The sequence below is a fragment of the Hippoglossus stenolepis genome, chromosome 20 (assembly GCF_022539355.2).
Source record: "Hippoglossus stenolepis isolate QCI-W04-F060 chromosome 20, HSTE1.2, whole genome shotgun sequence".
Lineage (NCBI taxonomy): Eukaryota > Metazoa > Chordata > Actinopteri > Pleuronectiformes > Pleuronectidae > Hippoglossus > Hippoglossus stenolepis.
This window is the reverse complement of record NC_061502.1, coordinates 14,481,845-14,508,656: the sequence shown is the minus strand read 5'-3', so window position 1 is coordinate 14,508,656 and position 26,812 is coordinate 14,481,845. Positions and strand designations below refer to the sequence as shown.

Below are 26,812 nucleotides of genomic sequence, written 5' to 3'. Positions count from 1 at the left end.
AACTGAAGTTTTCGCAGTTCCTGGATGAGGTGGCATCCAACGTGCTCGACCCAAACAGCCTGCAGGCATCTGTGAAACCGGTTTCTCCCTCCAGCTCCACCAACCCAAACCCAGATCAGCCTGAGGAAAAGGTCCAAGTGGTGAGTCAGCGGAGCCCCAGGCCGACCCGCTCAATGGCCCAGCAGCAGGGCTCTTTACTCAAGCAGAAGAAGCCCCAAGAAGAGCAGACTCCCCCTGACCTGACACAGAAAACCTATCTGGAGACAGACATTGACGCTGTGAGGAGCAATGGCGAACAGCCGGACCTGGAGATAGAGGCCGACACACCGCCACAGCTGGAGATAGGTGAGGAAACTGTGATTCCACCACCTCCAGAGTTCTGTCAAGGGTTTAAGACGAGGAGTCCTTTTCCAGAGTTTTACCGGGACTTCAGCAGATACCCCTGCAGATCGGCCTCTCTGCCCAGGGGCGTCAACATGGTGAGTGATACAAATGGTCCCAGTCTTAATTCAAAGCCAGGCCTCCGAACATATGTTGTGATTGGAGCGGATATTGTTTGTCACAGTCGGAACTGGTGTCAGAATAAATTTAGCTTTGGGTCATTTGAGGGAACTGTTCTAGATTCTTTCTTTCTTTTCCTGCTCTGTTATTAAGAGATATTGGGGAAAAAAGAGGCAAGACAAGGTTGGGGTTTAGTTTTAGTCCATGTTTTAAAACACATACAGGTAATAATCCATTCAACATATAGAAAGCAAAGCAATTTGTTTAAAAAAAACAATGCTTCCCAGAAACAAGCTGTAAACACACCACTGACATACGATCACCTTTTGAAGTTGAAATCATGTTTCTGGGGACTAAGTCAGATATTCTCTTCTAGCGGTAAATAAAGATGGGCAACGTGTCTCCCCTTCCTCCCTTTGTACAGAAATTAAGCTAAAACATCCTTGTTATGGGTGCCGCCATCTTGCACTTTCCACTTTAGGGAAATTATGGCCTAGTGCCTAGTGGCAAATTTGTCGTTTGGTGCCGAATAGTGAGTTTTTTAAGAACTTTTTCTCACAACAGCCGCCTTCTGCGTCCAAAAAACGATGCTAATAAAATCCGTGAGAGTCAACAGAAACCAGAAAACCTAAAACAAAGAGCTGAAAGATGCTATAAAGCTCTGCATGGCTGATGTGTATCACAAAGTGCTGTTATTGTTTTCTTTTGATTCATTAAGACGGGTAACCCCCTTTCACAGGTAACTATCAAAGCAAAAGCAAATCCAACTGCTTTGTCTTCGCGCAAACAAAACAAACTTGGAGTGTGAGTTATCCCGCTGATCCAGACAGAGATGCGACCGCTCAGCTGATCCTGGACTCAGATGGAGGATGATGACGCGTCTGAGCAGGAGCGCTGCTTCCTGCTGACCAGCGAGCGGCGTGTTTTATGTGCTCATTAGCTTTCTACACATCAGCAGCTCCTCCACGCAAACAATCTGACCTGAACAACGCAGCCGTTTACTGAGTCAGCCCACTCACCAGCATTTATTGCATGACCGTCATCATTTACCAACCATTGCTCAAGTGGCTGTGGATGCAGAAAAACTTGATTAAACAATTGTTTTCCTCAGGAAAAAGCAACCGGTGGTTTCTCCAGACCTGTAAATGTCACAGGAGGACATGGTTGAAGGCTCAATTAGCCGTTACTGCCTAAATAATGAATGTATTCATCACAAGTAGTAGATTATTACTATAACTCTTTCTCCCTGGACATTGTAAAGCATCTCTGAACGACTGATTCCACTGCTCTGATTCGCAGTCCGTCAGCGTCCTTTCACGCAACACACCTGACAAAACAAACCCGTCACATCTCCACAAATCGGAACCGCTGCCATTTAATAATGAAGGAGAAGATCACGTTGCCTTAATTTATTGTCTGATTAAAATTCAGCCGTTGCCGTCACCTTAGCAACTGCTTGAAAAAAAGGTGGGTGGTGTGGGTGCTGAGAGCCGGGCATGTGAGGCTGTTGGTGTTCATCGCAGTGTAGTGTGTGAGAGTCTGTGTGTGTGTGTGTTTGTGAAGTTTCATCTCCTCACACAAGTCCTTGCAGTAACAAAACATTCTTCACAGGCACACGACCTTCTGCTGTGCACTCGCCGAAGACGCAAACTCAAAGACCAGGGGCAGATCTACGATTTTTCTAAACTCAGGGGCACTAATGGGGCCACAATTTACACAGAGGGGCCAATTATATGGCCAGCATGCATGCACAATTCCTGATTAAAGTGCATTTTTAAGTAATTCCCTACTGTTAGCTCTATTATTTTGTGCCTAGTTCGAGCACATTGAACACTTAGAAATAAAACTTCTTAACAAATTGTCCTATTTACTGTTAGTATTAGTAAGAAAGTAGTATTTTTTCAACCCATTAAGACCGAAGATGTTGCATAAAAGCTCACTCTAAAACCTCAGCATTGACAACGACCTAAAACCTGAGGGTTTTCCGAAGAGCTGACAGAAATGCCAATGTTTACGAAACCTTTAATTTCCTAAAAAGGTTTGTTAGCTTAAACATGTGGCTTTTATTGTAAATCGTTGGCTTCTCCTTAAACTTTGGGAACATTTAAAAAAAACAATATAGCCAGCAAACTTGCAGAGATCCCCTCCTTCCTCCTCCTCCTCCTCCTCCAACCTGTCTCTCATGGACTCAGCCCTGGTCAGTGTGTCAGCAGTAACATCGTCAGGGTCTGAATCTTCATTGTTATTTCCATTGTCGTTTTCGTCAATGAAACGCTGCTGTGCTCTGCTTCAACATCGCTCCCCTCGCTTAGATCGTCAGCCATTGTCTGAAACACTACTTTAAAAACGTGTATACAGGCTAAACTACATTTCCCATAATGCATTTCACCTCTCCCGCAAATCGCGATGTATTTCAGCAGTCACATGTCTGGAAAGTGATGACATCGTGGATGAACGTGTCTCTAAAGGTAGAAGCACGCAGAAACCCGCGCTCAAAGATAGATACACACATATGTTGCATCAGGACTTAATCGGTAAGACTACTGCTGCGACAGGAAATAGGCACTTCAGGGGCCAATCAGATTTCACCGCCCCTGAATACATTTGCAGTCTTAAATAAAGACGTTTGTTCTTCGACACACTGACAAACCTGACTGTGAAGATCAAGTCGTCCCTCTGCAGCAATCGCCTCCCTCATTAGCTATTCCCCACAACAGATGGGCTAACCCGACTTTTCCCGCCTTTTCCAAATCACGGAACGCGCTAGCACAGCAGCGCGGACGCCGCGCTCCGTCAGGCCTGCACCCGAAACCTGAACGAAGAGGAGAATTCTGGGGGAATATTCTCAAAATGATGCATAATTCATTGTGTTCAGAAAGAGGGCCAGCAGCAGACTGGTATATTCAAAAAAACGTATTCTCCCAAACAGCTTGGGACTTGCGATGTAAGATTCAACAGATTGAACCACCTGTTCCCCCTCACCTCCCCCCCTCTCTCCTACAGCTCCCCTCTTCCTCCGTCTCTTTTCTCACCCTCCTCCTCCTCCTCCTCCTCCTACTCTTTTTCGATCCAGCACCTCGACTGGGATATCGAGTTGCGGTTGGTATCCCTCACGGGGGGGGTGGGGGGGCTTGCCATGTATCTGCAGTCTGGCTGCAATGGAGGTTTTTCCGCTTCCCTCCCTCCTTCCTCCCTCCCTCCCTCCCTGCTTCTTTTCTCACCCTCTCCCCTCACACTATGATATGATTGTTCTCTTCTCACCTCGAGTGTAAGTGTAGATGTAGACAGCCGGGATGCAGTCTGATGAGCGTTGCACAGGCTTGCTCACGAACACGAGGGGAAGGGAAGAGGTGGGGGGAGGAAGGAGCGAATGAGGGAGAGAGAGAGAGAGAGAGAGAGAGAGAGAGAGAGAGAGAGAGAGAGAGAGAGAGAGAGAGGAGAGGAAACATACAAAAACAGAGGGAAACGGAGAGTGTGCCTGCTGAATATGTATGTTTCATTTCTTGTTTTCCAATGAGTGTGTGTGTGTGTGTGTGTGTGTGTGTGTGTGTGTGTGTGTGTGTGTGTGTGTGTGTGTGTGTGTGTGTGTGTGTTTTGCAGTGAGTCTCTACTTGGCGTCTCCCGGTCAGTTTGACGGGTCCCGTCCACTAACATGCTGTCATTTCTTTTAGGTGCCTGACAAAGAGATGATCAACATAGACGCTATCAGGTGAGCCTCTCTCTCTCTTTCTCTCTCTCTCTCTCTCTCTCTCCCCGCTCTCTCCATCCCTCTCTCTCTGTGCACATATCTTCCAGCGCTCCATCATCACGCCCCCGCGTTCTCCCTGTCTTCTTCCTTTAAGCTCCTTCCCTCCCACTCTTCCTCTCCTGTCTTTCTACTCTTGCACAGTCTCTCTCCCTCACTCCCTCTGTCTTCCCCCCCCCACCCCTGGCTCAGCTGCTGATGCTGCTGGTGCTGCTGGTGCTGATGCTGGAGTGGCGTGGTTGTGTTGGAGGTGGCGACAGCAGCGTTGGTGGTGGTGGTGGTGGTGGGGTGGCGTCGTTGGTGTGCATGTGTTGGGGTTTCTCTGAGCTTTAAGGGAGACCTGGGTAAACCAATCCAGATAGCACACAGAAGAAAGAGGGGTTTTCTCCCGCTTCCCCGGCGAGGCTGCAGGGAGCAGGACGTTTTTTTCTTTTTTTTTGAATCTCTCCAGGATGAAGCTCTGCGTGCGTGGAAGGTATTGCAATCTTTGATTTGGATTACAAAGCTGCCTTGATTTTGTCTCTGCCTCTCTGTGTGTGAATGTGTGCTCATCTGTATGTGATGTGGCTGCACTCGCACTGTCAGTTCATGCTCTCTGTGTACTAATGCAGCGCTGGGAGGAAGGATCTGCTTTGCTGATAGTTTGTCGAAGATTTGAAAAAAGGTGTTTTTCTTTGGTGGCAGGAAACGTCTCGGCTTGAAATGCACCGCAGTGTGTTTGTGTGGCGTTACTCAAAAAGCTTCTTCTCTCAGGGATCGATCAATAGGGCTTTTAAAATTACTCATCAATACATTAATGCTGCAACACATATACGCCTCTGCATGTTTTTGGACTGTCACCTGTCGGAATGCACCTCTAACAATAATTCACGATTTTCCCTGTTTTACCAATATATGAATAACTAATTGCAGCTGTAATAAGTGATTTTTTTTGTGTGTGTATTTGTTTTGTGCATTTTTTTGCATCTAAAATCTTCACGTAATAACACAGCTGATGCCTTCATGCGCCTGCACAAACACATTTTTAATGAGCTCATTACAAAAATTGCAAGCGCTTCCCCACTTTTCTGATTAAAGTTGCATTACACAGGAAATCGAGGCGGCGAGGCAAACATTGCTCTCTCGCTCTTCTTCTTCCTTTTCGTTCCTCATTGTGCTACTGTAGATTTTAATTAGTACATATTACTAATGGGCCATTATTAATCTGGCACGGAAATAGATCCCGAGCTTCCTCTCTTTTGTGTTTGATTACTGACGGTTTCCTTATTATTCTTAATACCATGATTTCAGGCAGATTAGAGTTTAAAAGCCGTTTAACCAGCGGATGAGGGGTGATTAATGTGACGGGGGTGTTTCTCAATACGAGGCATCAATTGTCCTCACCTCTGTGTCACAGCTTTAATTGAATTATAGCAGCTCTGCCGAGATAAGAGGGGGTCCTGTGCTTTTTTCTCCTTGCTTTTTGCTTAAGAGGAAACAAGGTCGCCTGTGGCCTCTGTGACGAGGTTAAACAGGAAGCTGCCTCCACCTGAGAGTCTGACCTTACATCCCAGCCACCCCCACCCCTCATCTCCGAGACGCCTTCCAGACTCAATGATGAAATGTCCTGAAATCTCTCGTCTCTTCTGTCTCACGCTCTCTCCCTCTCCCCCTCTTCCCTGTCCCTCCCTTGGCCGGGCTCCTGCGTCGGGGGCCCTGTGGCAGAGATAGAGATGCAAATTCTAACATGGAGACACATCAGAGCGTCGGAGCTTACACAGCCGAGCAGAGCAGAGCAGAGCAGATCTCGCTCATTTCAAGTTTTTAAGAGTTTTTAAAGACAGAATATTCAGGCAAACAGCAAACGTTGATCTTCTGCTCGAACTAATTTGAAGTGTGTTATTCTAGAAATTAGATCGACACCAGTTGAAACTAACAAAAAAAGGGAGCAGCTGCTTTTTGGGAATGAATGGCAAAAAATGATTCTGCTGCTCATTGAAAGAGGGATGATGACACGTTGTCCCTGAGTAGCAAGAAAACAAAGTTTGACATAGTTTATAAGAAGAGATTCAGGAGCAGTTTCCTCAAAAATTACATTTCACATTCATCCAACAGTCCCCTCATGAAACCACATTTAAGTTCACTAGAGCTGGACTTTTATTTGGATCTTAACCAAATTTAAAAAAAAATTTCATCAAGAATCATGAATTATTCTCGGAGAAATCAAAGAAGATTTTGAAAAATGCCTGGATCCGCCCCCTGATCCGTATCAGTACCATAATTCAATGAGTTCTTTCCTGACCCTGACCACTGTATCCCTCCACTAAGTTAAATAGAAATCAGTTCAGTAGTCTTTAACGTAAACTTGCTTAGAAACCAACCAACAAACAAACAAGCGGACAGGGGGTGGAAACATAACCTCCTTGTCAGATGTGATCTTGAAGAAAGTGTTTTGTATTTGTTAATAGTAATAATACTGTATATTTCTCATTTTATTTATTTATTTTGTATTTGCTCGTCTAAAATATAATTACAGTTTGCGCGGTTGTGCCCAAAGCTGTTGAGGGTCGATGGACCAAGTAATGACAAGATTAATAAAGGACTTAAGTATACACAAGTATATACAAACCGATCAAACACGCACGTTCTTTCATTTTGCTTATGGATACAAAGCAGACGCATTAAACCCTTTGTGTCGTCCCGGATGAATCAGGACTTTTATCTGAGATGAAGTGGTGATGGATAAGAGCCCGAGCAGACATGTAAGTGCTGTGGGAACGCGGCTGGTCTGAAGAGGCTAGAAGTTAGTTTTAATCTGCCTAAGTGGACAGTGTTGGTGTAACAGACTAATGCTCTCATCTCTCCTCTGTGGTTCGCACGGTCAGCCCCTCTCTCCCACTCTGTCTCCAGGCCTCTGTCTCCTGGAGCACTGATAGCTCCTCTGGGGGTCATTAAGCGTATTTTATCTTAACCCCTGTTAGGACCTCAACAACCCCATTACTTCTGCTCCCCTCTGCCCTCTTCAGCACCAGGGGTCCGACACATGCAGGTCGGATTTATTCCTCGTGACGATGAAGCAGTCGACCATATAAATGTCTGAAGGGCTTCACTGCATAACTCAATTTTTTGGCCATTTGACTCGAATTGAAGCTTTTACACAGAAGTTCACAGGATGTGTTGAGTCAGGGCCGTGATGCTTCTTGCACTGTAGCCAGGAAATGGTTTGTGTAGCTTAGCATGAAGACTGAAAACAATGGGAAACTCACAGCGTGGTGCTGTCTAAAGGTTGAACTACGTCTACCTGAACCTCTAAGGCCCAATATTAATATGTGCAATATTCATTCTTATTTCTTTTTGCCTGATTCATACAAAAATGTCTACAAGAAACTATAAAAACAACACAATTGTCTTTCTGTTTCTACACTCATGCCTGTATGCTAAATATGAAGCTAGTGAGGTTAGCATATCCCTGTAAAACTACTACTCCTCATTTTTAAACACTGCTCTGTGGATTTTGTTTTGACAGACACAGACGAGCTGTTCGTGATCTTGTATAACTCTCTGCAGTAAACTGAACAGTCTGAGCGTATTTCCCAAACTGTTGAACTTTTTTTTTTTTAAAGCATTGAACCAAACATAAACCTTTTAAATATAAATCACAGTGGATGCGCAGTATCAAACTGTGAGAGTTTTTTTATTTCCCCACAAATTAATGTTCTCTTGAAAATGTCTGTTGCTGTGATGATCTCAAGCTGGAGGTCACAGATTACGAGTCCTTTTTTTAGCAACACTACATTAATGGCGGTATGCTGGAAAGCTGTTAGTGCTATATTGCTTTCTATATTTTCCCCGCATAGTCTCTCTTTTTTATATAAAAGCTCCATTCATGCATCCCCCTGAGTTGAGGCTTTTTAGGATGCCTCTTGAGAGTCATGGATGGACCAGTAAGTACATCAGAGCCGCCGCCCGTGTTTAAGAGTGTGAGGCAAACACTTACGGACGCACACACTCACAAACAACACTACCCCGCCAACAGGGGACCGTTGCACTTCGCCAAGTGTGGACCATAAGTAATACAATTCTGTAATGGGGCGACTTGCCGCCCTGTCTAAGAGGGGACCTCCACATCCTGTGGGTGGGACTGAGACATGAATACATTTTGGTTGCCTGTTGATTGCGTCATAGCCACTTCACCCGTGACTTTGCTCGTCTCTCCGGATTCCGGAGCAAATAATGTATGATGAAGGAAAAACTCGATAGCCAGTTAGCCAGCATGCAGGTTTTTCCTTCCACTGTTTGTATTGGTCACGGTTAATAAAACTTTAACACGTTACCTCATCTGGGAACATGATTTCTGCCTCAAGAGAACAACAACTCCCATGATCCCACGCTGCTTCACGATGTCATGAAACTAAGTCTTAAAATTATATAGTTTTGCACGCTAATAATATATACCTTGAAATACCAAAAATAACTATATATCGTGTATGCTGTTTATATTAGCATCTATTGATGTAGTAGGCAAATATAATAATGACTACTCTTCTATTATGGATCTTTCAGTGCTTTAAACATTTTTAAACGATTACCTTAAATCTACAGAGCAGATCTTCATCTTAGTCAGAATCTCTGGGTGTTGGACTTAAAAAATTTGTGTCTCAAAAGGTTCAAACTCAATCCCTGAGCTAATTAAAAAATAAAACATATTTCCAATATTGAGTCTTTGACAAGTATTTTAAAATCATTTTAGGAGATGGATTTTAAATTTCAGTGCAGTGTCTGGGGATTGAACCGAAGACTTCAAAACAATGTGGTCCTCTAACGCCATCAGCAATTTGACCAGGAACACTCGAGCTTGGTTTCTTGGAGCGTTTGACTTTTTCCTTTTGACAATGGAAAATTCAATGAGCATCAGAATGATCCAACCTTTGACCTCAAAACTGCTAAATCCCTGAGCTGGTCGGGTCCATTTCAACAGCATTTATGTCTTTATCTCTTTACTGTGACTGCAAGACTTCAATATTCACTTATGCCTCTCAGAGAAATGGAACCTCAGAACTTCTAAGTGGTCCTCTGCGATGCTGAGCTAATTAGATGAAGAGTGTTTGCTTCATCTGAAGAGATTTTGACTCTTTCCTTTGGGGGCTGTCCAAAGGAAAGATTGGGACCAGGTCATGGTGGCCAAGTGGAAAGGAACTGGAGTAACAGGATCATTCAGACATTTTATGGTTGTGTGTTTGATCCGTAGGCAACTTGTTGTACTTTGAAGACCCAGCACCCAGAGGAAAGATTAAAAGGCTGAGGAATAGAGTCCGACAGCCAAAGTGAAGACTGATAAGTGCTCAGAGAAGAGCTCCCAGTGCAAAGCGGACTTGGTGGGTTCAGGCACCTGAGGTGTCTGGTTCGAATCCCACCCATTGTCGGAACCTGGAGCATCAAAACACATCCCTCTGGGGGGGGGTTGAGAGAGTCCCCGGGACTGTGTTTCTGTGCTGTCAGTGCCCATGCAGCCCATTCTGTTCTGTTTGTGGGGCTGCATGCAATTCAATCTATTATACAGACATGTGAAAAAATTGTATATGTGAATATGTTGTCATAATACCTGCTCCAGCCTGCAGAGGCAGCGTTGAGTAAAAACTTCAACTCTCAAACATCTGCAGGTCCTCTCTTGGCTCAAAATAAAATGGACCTCGAAAATGTCCTCTCCATGGCTTCATTGTTGGTGAGTTTATAAGGTCTGTGTGTGTGTGTTTGTGTGTGTGTGTGTGTGTGTGTGTGTGTGTGTGTGTGTGTGTGTGTGTGTGTGTTACCTTACACAGATACGTGGAAACAGAGCAGTGCACTGCAGACCAGCAGATTTGCAGAGGTGGTTTCTTTTGTTGTGTCTAATCACTACCTGTCCATCTGAGCTCTACTTGTAAACAATATGTTGTGATGGTGGGCGGCGTTCTGTGTGTGTGTGTGTGTGTGTGTGTGAGCCGAACCCTTTTTAAAGCTGCCTGTGCTTCTCCGTCCTGTCTCCTTTTGGTTGTGGCTGAAAAAGACAAACATTGGCCTTATTTTTCTGTGAGAATGAGCCAAATATAAATGACTGCTCAGCCAACAAGTCATAAACCAAAGAAATGAGCCAAGTGAATTAAGGAGAGAGGACAGATTTGGGATTTTATCAACCTCTCACTTACAAACTAAGAAGCGAAAGTAATTTAGAACCGTTGATATGTAGCATACAATAATGAGAAGGTTTGGAAATTGAGTTAAAGGTTTGAGTTTTAGTGAGTGAGCTTGGATTCTGGTTTGGGTTGAGTTTTGTTGCTATGGTTTTTAATCTATAAAAGGGATAGTTCACCCAAAAATGAAAATTCACTCCTTATCTACCCACCACTATGCCAATGGAGGGGGGGGGGGGTAAACAGCGTTGCGGCCAAATCCAATACAATTGAAGTAAATGGCGACCACTTCTTCAAACGTAAAAAAACATAAAAAAACATAAAATGCCTTCATACTTCATAATACCTCCTAGTATAACATCCAGGAGAAGTCGGTGTGAGAACACAGCGAGGGATCCCCCGCTGGATTTACCGCGAGCAAGTGGCGGGTTGATGACGCTTCCAACACGCAACAGACGCAAACAAACGAAAAGAAAACTAATATCTCCCGGTGACAAAGTGGTGTCGTACACGTAGAAGATAAATATGTCAAGCGTGTTTGTGGTGATCAGAGACGACACTGGTGTCGGTGTGTTTTCAAGAAAATCACGTGATCTCCGCAGCGGAGTCGATACGTCGCTTCCACCTCTGAACTGAATAATGCAGAGGATTTGTTGCTGTTGTGAACACGTCTGTGCAGAGAACCTCCCGCTGTGTTGTGCATGTGTGAAAAGCAAACCAATTCTCCGGATTTTACCCCAAAGTGATGTCCGAACACGGCTTAAGGTGTCAGCTCCTGCGAAAACCAATGCCCCGCACACACACACTCACAGAACAGCACCTTCATTTGACGGTTGATTTTTTTCCAATAAGGTGGTTGAGTCATACTGCACTTGTCATTGGGCTGAGTGACTGCTGCAGGTTAGCTGCCTTGTTAATCTGAAGGCACACAGGGCAGGCCATCTTCTTCGCTTTCTATCCCTGCTGCTGCTGCTGCTGCTGGATGAGTCAGCCACTCGGGTTCCCCCGCTCTGACGCTGAGGTCTGGGCCTGTGATAAGGGCTTTTCCTGAGAGCCAATCTGTCTGCAAGGTGGATGCAACCAGGAAGGCAGAAAGGGAGAAATGGATGGAGGCAGGGAGGGGGAGAGGATTGAACTGATTTTCAGTGAGGCGTCACACCCACACTCTTTGCTTTTCCTCTCTAATTTGGCTTCTCCCTCTCCCCCTGTCTTTTGGCTAAAACGCAACTACTCTAGCTGGCGTCCTCTACTTTTCCACCTCTCCCTTCCTCTCCTTTTCAATGCTCTGAGTTCCTATCAAATGTCAGCGTGGCACGAGTGGGTGGCAGGCAGCGCCATCTGAACGAGCCCCGACTGTGGTTTTTGCTGCAGTGTGAGGATCGGAAGGAGAAGCAAGGGAAGGAGAGCGAGGGAGGAAGTGTGGTTTTGACACCTGCAGACGTATCGCTAAACTAACAGCTCTTCTTTTCTTTTTTTTACTTTAATGGCCGATAGTGTTGTTTTATTTCATCCCAAGGCGACGGGGATTGAATGGGCAGAGCAGCTGCTGCAGCAATAACACACACATAGAAATTACACAGACACGTGCAGTTACGCACTCATGCCAGAGCAAATAAACATGAAGACACATGTATTGTGCTCCATGTATAACATCACACTTTTTACAGGTCACGCAAAGACAAGCTCACACCCACCTAATCTTGCACACATGCGTACATACACACATCCAAAGCTGGTGTGCTATGACTCACAGGGAAGCAGCTGGAGTGAAGGCTCCAGTGGCAGTGGTGAGCTGTCACCATCTGGAGGAGTACACGTCTCCTCTGCCTCCTCTGCCAACAGCATAAATCACCTCCCAACGACTGGGAGTCAGAGGACCAACACGTCTCTCTGTATGTCTGGTTTTTACATTCTTGTTCTCTGTGTTTGTCTTTCCGAGTGGACAGTCCGGCGCTTGGATCAGAGCGGCTTTGATCAGGCTTTGATGCCGCACCATTTGTGTGTGTGTGTGTGTGGGGGGGTGGGAGAAATATTCAGAAAGGAAGCGACGTACGATGTATTGGCCTTGTCACATGCTTGTCATTGGGATCGGGTGGAGGTTTCAGCTAATGTGTTTGGACGTAAAGGAGATGAAGATGTTGCAAAAGGGATTAAATCTGATATCTGCCTGTGACAAATTCCCTGCATTGACCACCAGTGTTAGGAAGTAGCTTTGTGTCAAGAAAGGATGTAATTGTAACCGTAAAACTCAAAAATACATTTTATTTTATTTTAAAGGCCGTAACAATACATGTTCCCCATCAGCCTCTTATTGTTGGTGATGGGTTTCTACATTAAAGCTATTTCTGTATTCCTGGTTTGAGCTGGACAAGGCCCAAATGTAAGAAAATAACAATTCATGTATTTCCCGGGTGACAGTTGTCGGGTTGTTTGAAATCAGATGAAACCAAAAGCTCACACTCGCAGAGATCTCAGATTAGTGTTTGAATGTAAAATGGAGAAATAACAGGTTTTTATGGGTATTAAAACCCACCAGTTTATCCCAATGTTGAATACATGTTGAGGGAAACAGTTCAATCAGGTGGTTTGAAAGCATGAAACATTTCATTTAATCAGAATATTGGATATTGTGATTGTTGAACTTTAAATCTGAAGGACTGAGGCCAAAGTTTGACATTTAACACTGACGTCTGATTCTTTCATTTCCACTTCCTCTGTATCTTTGCAGGAAATAGCAGAGCGGCTGTTGACCTTATTCAGAATAAGACATGATTTTGATTATAATGTTTGCACCAGTTGCTAATAGAATATTCCATTCATATTCCTGACTAAGGCTTGAATAGCTAATCAGAAAATACAGTTTTTATGGGGTGAGTATTGGAATTTTGGCGTCCGTGTAAACGTGTCTACTAGTGTGATATTGTGAAGAAGAAAGTACAACCCCCCCCCAACAAAACCAGTATAAAAATTATTCCAAAAACTACATCAGCAATTGTTTTAAAAGTGTTGAATTATGCATTGTACCATCCGGAGAGCTGCTAACCTTCAAAATGGGTTGTTAATCTGGATTTAGTTCACTGCTGTTTCAGTGTTTCTTTCCCTTCCAAAGATAAAACTGTGAGGAATTTTGCTATCGAAGTGACTGTGATTGCAAAATATCTGGTAACATGAACATCGACTCTGTCCTTCACACAGGTTCCTTGCTTGAACCGTAGTTAATTGCCAACCTGTTCTTTTGCTTTGTCCGGCAGGGTCAACACAGGTAGAGCGCTCAGTAACTCCGCAGGCCAGACTTAAGTGGTTTCCTTTGGGAAACGAACACACATGCTGGCACCCTGTGGTCAACCCCTATAAACACATGAGAGGGAAGGAACACAGACAAACCATGAAAAAGATATACATTGGCAAAACCGCCTTAAAAGTCCCCCGAAATGGCGGCAAACATCCGAAAAAGAGGTAAGAGTGAACCTGTCAGACGCCATCCATCCATCCGTGCTCGTTTGTATCTGTTTGTCCGCTCATCCGCCCACGAGGTGTCCCCTCTCGCCGTCCAGTGGCGCCCAGGCAGCCTCATGCCGCCTCTCTCTGGGCCCGGGAGTCACGCTGCCTCGTCATCTCATCTCGGCGGAATGAAAGCACTCATTTCGTCTGAGTCAGCGCCCGTTCGCACAGGAGGTCACTAATGGGGGATTTTTCATCCCTAGAGCTACTTCACGTAAAATCATCCTCCATCAAACAACAAACACCTGTATTCCCCTGCTAATACCTGCCAATCAAAGGCAAGCAGGAGGTGAGGAGGTGGGGGCTGCTGGGTAATGCGGCGCTCAAATGCCATCCAGTCCGTGGAGATGTACATTGAATCGTTTTGTATTTCTCACTCACTGACTTGATTGTAGATGCTGCGGCTCGCTGTGTAAACTGAGGCTCAACAATAAACAACATTCAGGGTGCGGAGTGAGTTTATAATTTCACTTTTTTCAATTTATCAGCTGTATTATGTTGAGTATTTAGTCGCGACTGAAAAACAGTTCTTGGTGCAAAGCTGCTGGAGGCATAAATACTTATAATTGGTTGAGTGAAAAATAATATAAAGGACAAAAAGTCAGAAACATAAGTTAGTTCTCTGTAAACCCAGAGAAGAGCTGTGGTCAAAAAATGTCCAGAAAACATCCGATTGGGTCCGTGTGAGAATACAGCGGGAAAATGTCCGGGAAAATGACAACAAGCGAGTGGGTGTGTTCATGACGTTTCATGAAACGGACACAAAACTAAAAAGAGCAAAAATAATTCTAACATCTCAGGATGAAAAAGGTGCCAGAACACGTTGGCGAAGAAAGCTTGTGAATCAGTCTGACTCTGACAAACTCCTGCTGTGTCTTTCATATGCGAGAGACAAACTCCAGATAATATCCACACCCAATTCTCTGGACTTTTTCCAGAGTTCATGCCTGAAAACAGCTTTAGAAAGGATAGTGGTGCCTTTAAAACCTCTGACATTGATTTGGCGTCGATGTTGTGTCCAGATTGTGCCTTGTGGCCTGTTTCCTAACATTTCTGTTCCCCATGAAAACCACATTTCATAAACCAAAGTGAAATGAGTTGCCCAAACTTAATCCTGCACCGTGTACTTTGTCATATTGAGAACACAAGCGATTAAAAACAAAAAAAAAGGCCTAATTTGTCGTCTTGCAGGAGGAATTGCTGCCAAAAGAGTTGTTTTTTTCACTGGCAGTCAAAGTTATCACCAACCACTGAGGGTTTTGTTGCCTCTCAAGCAGCTTCGTTTCTGAGAAATACACGTATCTCATCATTTGTTGCATCTTCAAGTCAATTTATGAATATTCTTGTGACCAAACAAACCTCATGTTAGCAACAGACGCAAGAGCAAACGTGGCTAATCCATTAAATCCATTGGGTAGAGTGAGTGTTAACATGTCAGTAAAATCGCATTTCAATTGTTTGTGTGACTCCCTGAGATTAATAATCCAGTTTAACTGTTTTATACGACAAGATTTTTAAAATCTAAAAACTTCAACATATCCACAGAGAAATGGTTTGACGTAGTTCTGTATAAAATGTGGGCGGACCCAGTCTACCTCTCATTCCCCTGATTGCTTAAAAGATGACCATGCGTATTAATGAGACGAAAAGTGGATGACACCCCCACTTAGTCACCTGGAAAATGCACCGAAACGAACTCGCACCTGAATTCTGTCTCCGTCTCCCCGTCTCCCCGCCCCCCCCACCACCACCACCACCACCGCCGGCTGCATCTATAATCTCGTTAAAAGAGACAAATAGAGGAAGTGAAAAGAGCAAGGTGACCACATCTCCATCCGCTCTCCCCTACTATCTGTTATCTGGCGGCAGATAGAGTCATTACCCTCCTTCCTCCATCTGTCCGTCAATACAGGGTCCATTAAGCCCGGCCGTGCACACTCAGATACATCACGGCGGCAGACATTTCCTCTTCTCCCACTCACACTTGCCCTTTTATTAGATTGAAGCCCAGGTAATGCACATACTTTAAAAATAGTCATCATTGTGCTGTCTCGCTGAATTACATGTGGGGGGTATCGCTGCTCCGTAAATCTGAGCCTTCACAGTCTATTCATGTGATGTATTAGAGTTCATTGGCTCATATTTCATCAAAGATTACACCATCCATTTTTTTTCTCTTCCGTCCGTGGGGCCAATCTCACTGATGATTGGGTTTCTGTGTGATGTGCTGCATGGCTTTAATACAGAAAAGAGAAAGAGCCCTGGACCCTCGCCTGGATTCTTAATTAGAGATCTGTGTTTTGGTGTCATGCTTTCTTCATACAAAGCACTTTTACACACAACTTTTCTGCTTTTATCGCCCCCTCATGATGTTCTCATCACTTCTGCACGGCCATTCAGGGGCGCATTAAAAAGATATATGGACCCTTATAAGTCCATTTAGATAAGGATATGCCCAAGTTACAGGCTCGTCTCCCTCACCATATGCCCTAAGAACAAGCATCTGCTGTGTGTGTGTGTGTGTGTGTGTGTGTGTGTGTGTGTGTGTGTGTGTGTGTGTGTGTGTGTGTGTGTGTGTGTGTGTGTGTGTGTGTGTGTGTGTGTGTGTGTGTGTGTGTGTGCACAGTTCGTTGCTGGAGCAGAAGGAGGACTTACGGAAGAGGCTGTCCTACACAACACACAAGCTGGAGCTGCTGCAGAGCGAGTTCGACTCCACGCGGCAGTACCTGGAGACAGAGCTGCGCCGAGCACAGGAGGAGCTGGACAAGTTCACCGATAAGCTGCGCAGGTTGGCCCCAAATACACTGTTCAACACTTTACTCATGAAAATGAACCAAAAGCCCAAATGAACTAGAAGACTCAGTCGAGTGCCAAGGCCCAACAGTCCCCTTATGAAACCACATTTGGATTCAGTAGATCTGGATCTTTATTTGGATCCATAAACTGCACATTCTCATAGATATCAGTCCCCTGAATTTTTATTTATTTTGTGTATCAAATCTCAACCATTAAACCACAGTGTCTTTTTGAAATGTACCTCAAGACCACAAACATGATGGCGCTTTAATGAAACGTAAATAATAAATAAGTAGTAAATTTGTAATCACCTGTTTGCCTCCCCTGTTGCAAAGGACCTGCCCAAACATTGTCCTGTACAATCTCTGCATTACAAGACAAAATAAAATGAATAAAGCATTCACTAAATCATCATATCAGTAGTGTGAGGTCACAGGAGCTGTAAACTGGAACCACAGCCTGTGATTTATCTCATCAGTACACTGAGGTGGTTGTTCTCCTCTTGGCGAGGTCTCCCACTGTTACACTATACACATGTACAGTGTGTGTATGTGTGTGTGTACAAGCAGATATCTGCGGATGAGCATTGTTGTTTATTGTGTCGTTTAGAATACAAAGCAGCTACTCAGCACTGCAGCGCATCAACCAAGATCTGGAGGAAAAGATCCATAGAAATGTAAGTGTTTAAAGCCTCTGTGTGTGTGATAGAGAGTGTGTGTATGTGTGAGAGTGTGTGTGTGTGTGTGTGTGAGACTGTGTGTCTGTATCCAGACCTATGAATTCCAATGCTTATTCGTAGACATAGAAGAAAAAGAAGCATGTAAGCAAGTCATGGGGTTATAGAGTTGCTACAGAGCCTATTTGAATATGAATGCCTCGCTGTTGGGGCCCCTGACGTTAATTATGGCTCATTACAATTGGCTGTCCTCCTTCCAGTGGCAGAGTGATAGCGAAGCCTTTGTTCCCCAGTGCAGCGCACCTCACTTCATTTGTCAGACATTGCTTTTGCCAATGGGAAGATACAATTAAGCCGGCTGCCTGAGAACACTGCATGACCATCAGGTGTCTCTGCTGAACAGACAGCCGAGAAAAAAGGTTGTCTGTTATGCCACAAGATAATAATCACATCGGTCATCGTCAACGTGATGACAACGTGAGATACCAGGTACAGATAATAAGGAGCTAGAGGTCAAACGGCTTTATTGTGAGAATAATTTCTTTTTAATAATGGCCACCAGTTTTTTTTCTTTTCTGTTCTGCTGTTATTGATTAATCTCACGTATATTCCTTCCTCATGGGTGAGAGGTGATGAGTAAGTCTCTCTGTAATCATGAAAGCTTGTTTTCTCAAGAGGTGCCACAAACCCATCTGACCCCGTGGCCCCGCTCAACTACAGACAACGTAATTACAAGACAGATAAAAGCGGTGATAGAGCGCCACAATATTTCCAAGGAGAGAAATTCTGAGTCAAAGTTCTGCTCAACGGAAAAAATGTCCAGCACAGTGCAGACTGTACATTACATTAGAAATAAAATAAAAGATTCTAATTTAATTTGAAATACCTAGTGGCTAATAGGCACCTTATGTTTAAAGGGCTCGTCTCGTGCACTGTCCTCTCTGCTGTATGTTTTCATGTAAACACGCTCAAATGAAAGCTTTGTACTTAAATTCAAAATCAAGTGTTTTATTTCAAATTGAATCCGCTGAAGCACAGAGCCCCGAAGAACAAAGATGTGTCACCGTCCAAACAGAGAATGGACTGGATTACTAAACACCTTAAGTGAAGCGTCATACAAAATGTTACGAACTCTGGATGCATCATTTCTAACATGTAGACCTTGATTTGGTTATACAATATATAAGTATTAGTAGAGGCCCTATGGAGGAGGTGGGGTTTTTATGGCCTATACTGCAGTCAGCCACCAGGGGGTGATTAAGATGATCTGGCTTCACTTTTCAAAAGCTGCCATCTTTGTAAACAGTCTATAACACAAACCATTAATTTCTGTCTTTATCTAAAAAAGGGAGAATATGTACTTCTGTGGAGTGCTCAGTTCACTAGTGACTTCTTTCTAGTAACCAAAAACGTTAAATTCAATTAGAAAAAAAAACACATTGCTCTTTAAAGAGCTCCTATCGATGAGTTTAAAACCTTTTATTTACGATGACTGAATTTGACGCCAGTGTAGTATTCAGGATTTTCAACACAAGTTGTAGCTGATGTACAGTTTAAAGAAAGACGGTCCTCTGATGTTTGGTGCAAACCTAAATTATGGACTTCTCGTTCTCTACAGTGTCTCATGTGAAACAGAATTGAGCTGAAACAGTAGAATATTCTCTCTTCGCTGTTACATTCAGATGTTTCACTATTAGTTGAAGAAACCAGCAGCTGTAACGTTCTCCCTGAGGAGAAGGGACTTTATCTGTTTTAGCTGACGATGAAGTCCATTTCATGTTTTACCGTCTGTTATATGAGGATTTCAGGATTGTAGTTTTAGTAGTAAAATGTCCCACATTTCTTGTGACTTCTTCTGGATGAATTTTCATTAAATACCTGAGGTGTGTTTGAGGGAGTGGCAACTTTTATTTGTAGAATCTGGAACAGGAAAGTCGACAAATGCTTCATTATGGTAAAATCTGCTCAGTATGTAAGAAAAACCAAACTGACCTAGTAAAATCGGTATGTAAGTTCTGATGACTGTTTTTCAGCTTTACACCGTTTGTAAATGTAGTTCTATTTCTATGCTTGTTTTTGTTTCTAAATCTCCTCTCTTGTTGGCGTCAGTCCCAGCACCATGACGACGAGAAGCGAGCTTTGAGCAGAGAGATCATCGTTCTCAACAACCACCTGATGGAGACCAAGCTCACCATCGAGAAGCTGCAAGAGGACAATGTACGTGAGGGAACAGTGAAAAAAGATCTTTAAAGTAGACATGGTCGCAGAGAGTGAAACAGAAAGTATCTTGATTTAGGATGATTTCATTTAGCATCGCCTCAGTTGGTCACAGCAACAGTTTTCAAACATCATCACTTACTTTGGCTGTTATTGCTCTTTGACATGCCACAGAAGCAAAAGCAAGAAAACCGAGTATCACCATGGAAGCAACAGATCATGAACAGATGATGTTTTGCAGTAATTAACAGCCAGATTTAGTTTTACACTTCTTAGGAGGAAATGTCAAAAGGGATATCACTCCAGCGGAGACCATAAAAACAATCAGCAACGTTATTTCCTGACTCTCTTTTCTCGTCTTGTTGCTGTCACGTTGTTTCTCCACAGGAGCTGTACAGAAAAGACTGTAACCTGGCTGCTCAGCTCCTCCAGTGCAACAAGTCTCTCTACAGGGCCCAGCTCTCTGAGGTGAGTCTCAGTATGACTGTCATTTCATCTTTTATTCAGACTCAAATCAAAGAGTAACAAAGTCTGACTCTTGTTTGACCAGTTTCTTTGATTTTATTCAGAGTTCAATCAGTTTAAGTAGAAAATTCTCTCATCCAACAAATGCTAAGACCCATTTGAGCCTCAAGCTTTTTGCCCCCAACTTTACACGTTTACTCAAGAAATTTCATACATGAGAAAAAACCAATCATCTTTCAATATAGTGGGATCCAGAAATATTTGGTAGAATGGCTGTGATTTGTGGGCGAGAAGAGGAGATGTGAGTGAAGTGTTTCTCTTGCGGCGCTAAGTTGGATTTTTTCAGCTCATGACACGAGACGGGGGGGAAAAGTGCTGTCTCGACTATAACTGAAGGTCATCTCATCCTCTGTGAAGCAGAGGAGATAAGAGACGGGACTCTGCGGAGCGATGACGACTGCAGGTCACAGCAGGAAGGGCAGAGACTGAAGAAATAAGTGATTTTTTCCAGGGCAGAATAACCCTCTGCTGAGTCCTGAGAGGTGGGAGTGAGACAAGGTTTTAAAAAGTTTGTAGCTGATATTATAGAGCTTCGCCAGTAAGACATATACGCACTCATACAATAAATACAATAATACCATACTAAATAAATCTGTCATTTTAATTTACACTTTGTAATTCCCAACCAGGTATAGAAACTTTCTGCTGAACTAGAGCAGCGTCGTTTGTAAACCTGCCTGTTTGCAATAAAAACTCAAAAGGTGTTTAGTTTGTCCAGTCTGGGCTACTGTAAAAAACATGGCTGCCTCCAGTGAGAGGACCTGCTCCAGATGTAAATATAAAGTATTTAAATATAAAGGGCTGATTCTAGGCCAAAGAAAACGACAACTAGTATAATTCAGATGAAACACACTAGTGAAAACAGCAGTAATATCATTTTATATAAGATTTCTGCCAATAGATCCCTTTCACCTAAATCTTACACACTGAACCTTTAATGCTGGTTGCAGTTTGCTTTCTGAAACTTACTGTGACCTGCAGTTATTAAGCCACGGCAAGTAGACCTGCTGCTGAACCCGGACGCTGCTCCACCGCTGCTGCTGAAAGAGCTGTTGTGAAGCAGGTGTTGTTGTCATGATCCACGTCGCTTACGTTGATGAGTCCCAGTCGCTGCTGTTACCGGGCGCTGTGGTCACCTGTTTATTCAAAGATTATTAAATATCGAACGTAGCCTCGAGCCACATACAAACAGAGGTTTGTGGAATGTGCTAATGGTATGAGCTGGAAGAAACCGTAGGCAGTTGGATTTTCAATGGCAGAATGGTGCTGTCCTTGTAGGTTATCCGTATTGCTGTTTGCCTGTTTATTTGATCGTTTGTTAATATTGAACGTATCACGATCTCACAATATCCAACCATGAATTTTCTTGGGCCTTAACAATACACATGCGGAGTGTGAAGCAGAAAAGATGAACGGTTCTAAAAAAAAATACCTGAGCAGACGGACAGACAGAAAGAGAATTCTGGAATTACTAGATAGATCATTAATATTTAAACTATTCAAAGAGCTAAAACGACAATATCAGTCAAATTGTAAATACAGAGCGCTCCACGGCGTTGTCATGGTTCCCTGCTTGTGCTTGTGAAAGGAGATTCGTGTGTGTATTGATGAGCGTTGTAACACCAGACCAGCTTGGCACCACTTTTTACTGCGTCAGCCCTGGGCCTTGTGCCTCGTCCATGTGACACGAGTAGATTTTAAAGCTGGCGTGCGTCCAAAAGGTAAAAGAATGCACTCCCCCTGTTTTACCCATATAGGTGAATGGAAATGTCAATGCAAACTGCATTTGGTTTACGTAACGCATCCCCCCCACACAAAGACTGCACTCGCTGGCTTTAAGCGGTATAGGATCTGTTATGGAGTGAAAAACTGTTCCGCAGGCTCACTGCCAAACATAATAGAGGTCAGAGGTTATATATGCACTCAGTGTATGTCCATCGTTCCGCTGCTCCTGTGGGTGGAAGCTAATCGAAAGCGTATTGATGAATGGTGCTGCAGCATTTTGAGGAGTGCAGTGGCTCTTCAGCGCCCACTGAAGTGCTTTGGTCGTTTGTTTTGCTGCAAAACAAGCACAGAAAAAGGGTGGATAAAAAACAGCCGGGCTCGAGTTTCTGAATGCCACATAAAAGCTAATTGTGATCTTGTTCAAAACAAATGTAAAAATGTGTGGACTGTAATGAAGTGCCTTTTAGTTTGGTCCAAGTTGCGATAGAACTGTTAATAAATGCATTCGTATATATTCTCTGAGGAGTTTGTCTTTTCTCTATCGACTAAGTTATAATTAACTCTTCTCTCGTTGCCAATTAGGAACAAGCGACTAGATCCCTGTTGATGATGTGCTGCAGTTGGTTTAATGCTTGTTGCTATGGAGAGGCACAGATATTGGATGAAGGGGTTTTTTTTTATTGAGAAATGCTCAGAATAGAACAATGTCTTTCTTCCTTTCAAGGAGGGTGACTGAGTTCTCCTGAATTCTCACTCAAATTATATCTCTTTGTTCTTGAGGCTCTTGTCACTGAAAATTATCCGTTAATTTCTTTTCCCCACCGTGTTCACAAACACACATGCTGTGGTTATATAAATCACCCGCTGTACTATATGACATACTGACACACATAGCGCAGAAACTAGATAAAAAGACACATATCAAGAATAATACTGTAATGAGAGCAATAGATATCGTTCTATTGATATGCACTCATCGAGTATAGATGCAGTGAAATGTTCTTCGGTTTAAAGGAGACACATAATGCTAGGTTAGGTTCATAATTTTAATGTGTGTTATTAGTTGACATTAGTTGCTCTAATGTTCAGGAAACACTTTCCTCAGACTGTCCATTGCTGCAGCTCCTCTTTTCAGCCTCTGTCTGAAACAACTGGTTTTAGCTCCTGTCTCTTTAAGACCCTCCCTCCTGATAAATGCTCCGATTGGCCGTGTGCATTAAGCGAATGTTGTCACTAATTTCCAGAAGTATCATGCGGATTACTGACAAGGTATTTCAGGAGCTTCACAATTTTTTTCTGTGGGGGAGAGGAGCTCCTTTTACCCCTGACTTTGGGGCTTTTTAACTTTGCAGAATCTGTACATACACAAAAATACAAAATAATACATGAGAAGAAAGAAAAATTGAAAAGGCATACGAATGTCTTCTTTATAGCCAGTTTATGTTCAATGGTTTTGTCCTGTCTGACGCCACTAAAGTGTAATCATGAGAGAACATTTTTGCGTGTGAAACCAGAAAGTTTGCCCTGCATCCACCAACAGTTGTACCAAGCTACAAAACACAGACAGTGTCAGATGTTCAGGGCCAATTTCCCACAGGGTCTCCAAACCAACCAATGAGAATAAGGTGCTCAGACTATCATATGAGAATTATCCAGCATTTATAGCAACACTGTAAACATATATTTCCCTGCCCTTCTCTTTTCTCTGACATTCCAGCTGCCTGCGGATTTTCAGGAGCGACTGACCATGCACATGGAGGATTCTCCGCTCTGTCACACCTATCCGGACACTGTCCCGGCCTCCCTCATTGCCAAAGTACTCGAGAAGCCAGACGAGGCCTGTTGCAGCAGCCAGGCCTCCCGTTCTCCAAGCCCCCAAACCCAGGAACAAGCTTTTATTTTGGAGAGCTTGGGCCCAGGAGGGCGTCTGGGGCTCCGCGCCGCCTACAAATCTGACCTGTACGCCAGCGACACGGCCCTGTACTGCCCTGATGACCGGCACCGTGAGCGGAGGCCAAGCATGGATCTCCACGGTCAGAGGAAGCTTCTGTATGGGCCCCAAAACTCCACCGACAGCAATCCAGAGGAGGGATCTGTCGGGTTGAGGGCCAGTTTCTCCCAGGAGCACTTCGCAAAGTTCCAAGCCACACTGCGTGCAGGGTCGAGCTCCTACTCCAGCTTCAGTGGAGGGGGATCTGAGGACAAAGGCAACGGCCCTCCCAGCAGTGTAGCTTCCTCCCCTCGCCACCATTCCCTCTACATGGAGTGGAGAGATGCAGGGGACTATGAGAGAAAGAGTGACTCATCCTGGGAGAGAGACAGTCCAAGAGGCTTCGCCAACGCTCATCCCTTCCAGCAGACGGAGCTGAGCCACCACCAGAACGGCAGCTCGCCCGTCTACAGCCGCACCATGTCCTCCTGTTTCAGTGAGCCCTATGAGCCGCTCCCTCCCTCGTCATCCCCAAGTGTAGCCTACGGAGACAGTCGTCGAGGCAGTACCTTAGCCCCCGAGGAGGATGAGCTGATTGGTCGATGGAGACAACTTAGCGTGGAGGACTTAAGTGCCCACACCCACCGCAGCCCGGGCCGGGCTTCACCTTACAGCTTCTCAGAGCAGCACTTCTCTGTACGGCCCGCTAAGATTCGACTTGGGCCGCTCTACAGCAGCTTCCAGGAAGGGGCTGACTTTTATCATCAAGGAGCGGGCGCCATGGACCCTGCGTGGGTGGCCGCCAGCGCCAGCCCCGAATGCAGCCAAGGGTTGCGGCAGGCACACAGCCAAGCCCACCTGTACCGAAGCGAGGACAGCCAGGAGTCAGAGCACAGCCTCTACCACTCAGGGAGCTCCAAAGACAGGGAGGGCAACGTGGCAGCTGGTGGCCAGGGCACGGATTACGTTGACCCCAGCCCCAACAGCTCCACCGAGTCTCTCCACCAGAGGTCCATGGAGATGGCCGCAGAGCTGCAGCACTACCAAGTGGAGATGCACAGCCTGCCAGCCCAGCCGAGCCAGTCGCCACCACCGGTTCCAGCCCCTCCTCCTCCGTACAACCAAACATTTGGCTCGCTGGGACTTTCCAGGAAGGACAGTCTGACCAAGGCCCAGCTCTATGGAACTCTTCTGAACTGAAGGACTTTTCCCATCAGGTTCCTTCTTTGACAGGGTGTTAGACCCACAGCCCTGGTGTGCACCTTCTGTTAGAGCAGAACCACTTTGGAAGAACATGGTTTGAATAAAAACCAAGAGTTAAATAACTCAGCACCAAGAACCTGTTACTATTGCTGGTTATTTAAAAGCTTGTGGTTTGCGACAGATTACACCACGACTGTCCAGAGCAAGTATAGTGACATAGTCATGTGGGGAGTTGGAATTGGGCCGACTTGAGAAGTGGAGCTCAAGCCGCACTTACATTTGTATTGTTATGTATTTAAATTTACACATGTATAAATATATACTTGTAACTACAAATTGAGTGATATATTTTGTATGTGGCCGTTAGCAAGAGATACATCCAAAAACAATCCAACAAATCTTGATAAACCTGGAACTTGTACATAAATTGAAAAAACTGCCAATTCTATATTTGAAAACTCAGAGAGGTATATTAAGTGACAATTGACTTCTAGATTAGTTTCAGTCATTATTTTTTAATCGACTGAAACGGCGTTGGCCTTGTGAGGATTTAAATGTGAGTGTTAAACTTAAGAGAACAAATGAATCACCAAAATGAACAATACATTTAGTTTTCCTCTGTTGATTGAACTTGACAGTATTGATGAGTGTTATATTGTTATTGATGGAACGTATTGAGATCTGTCTGAACAGTCGGTATTACATAATTTCTGCTCTTCTATATTTCATGGAAAGGTTTTCTTATTCCCCCATTCTACCTCAGATTTGGATGCCCACAACCCCCCCATTAAGCCACTGTAAGTTTGTTTCTTTGACGACAATGCATGTTTATATATTTTGGTTGTTTTATTCACCTATTAAAGCACAAACTACACATATGAGCTCGGAGCCTTCCTTTCATGTTCTCGTGCAGCCGTGTGGGGTTTTGAAATGTGAGAGCGCAAGCGAGAGACATCGTGTTCAAGCGTCGTCTGTGATCAGTTGTTTTTGAGATAATGACTCGTCTGCTCAGCGTAAAGTCGAGCGACTGAACTGTGAGGCAGACCCTTCATCACTCACATTGCTGCAGCCATGTGGTGCGTGCCTGCTGAGTCACTGTATGAAGCCCTGCTTTATTACAATTTTGAATTTGGAAGTAGGTTAGTGGAGAATGATTTGTTTTTGCCAAGATCAGCAAACTTAAAACAGAGAGAAAGCTGATTTGTGTTCCCCAGATTTGCATCGTCAAGAAAATGACAGACAGAGGAAATTAATCTTGTGCCGACTATTTATGATATTTGACACTCTGAATAATAGAATAGCTAATACCCCAGCATAGTATGGTATGGAGTATATTTGCCTTTGATATGTTTAACATTTGAAGCATCATTATGCTTCATCTTTAAAATAGCAGCTCCTACCTAGAATGGTGCCAGTTTATGATATTTATGTTTTTAATTCTTTCAAGTGTTAAAAAAAACTGTGAAAAATGTCAATCCCAAGTTTCAACAGTCACATTTTGTTTGGTATAAAGTCCCACACCCAAAGATATCACTTCCTTTTATAGAAAACAAAGGATATCTGAAAATGTTCATATTGAGAAAGTGAAATCAGAACAATTGTGTTGACTCAACCAGATTAACACATTTATTTTCCTGGCAGCCAATTTAAATCAATTGACTTAAGATGAGATAATTTAAGATTTTGTTGGGGGGGGATGCAATTTTCTGGTATTTACAGACATTTATATTGATTTATTGTGAACATAATCCATGGACTGATCAATAATCAGTTGTTTTTACTCCACCCTCTGTATTAAACATCCTTTGCAAGCAGGGGTTTTATAAGCATATATAGGACATGCAGTC

At 43.9% G+C, this 26,812-nt stretch overlaps 1 protein-coding gene across 9 annotated transcripts; it reads left to right on the top strand.

Annotated features, from left to right (window-relative positions):
* On the top strand, positions 1 to 25,846 carry si:dkey-174m14.3 (uncharacterized protein LOC563117 homolog). Of its 9 annotated transcripts, none has more exons than XM_047338065.1 (8): positions 388 to 479; positions 4,173 to 4,210; positions 13,644 to 13,848; positions 16,520 to 16,681; positions 17,299 to 17,365; positions 19,475 to 19,582; positions 19,970 to 20,050; positions 23,550 to 25,846. In XM_047338065.1, exons 3-8 carry the CDS (start codon positions 13,751 to 13,753, stop codon positions 24,960 to 24,962), a joined length of 1,929 nt encoding a protein of 642 aa, XP_047194021.1. In that variant the 5' UTR covers positions 388 to 479; positions 4,173 to 4,210; positions 13,644 to 13,750; the 3' UTR covers positions 24,963 to 25,846. The 9 variants fall into 9 exon arrangements, with proteins under 9 accessions (XP_035000188.1, XP_047194021.1, XP_047194019.1 ...); XM_047338063.1 differs by lacking the exon at positions 388 to 479 and adding an exon at positions 3,938 to 3,990; XM_035144297.2 differs by lacking the exon at positions 13,644 to 13,848 and having other exon boundaries at positions 1 to 479.
* The last annotated feature ends 966 nt before the right edge of the window (positions 25,847 to 26,812 follow it).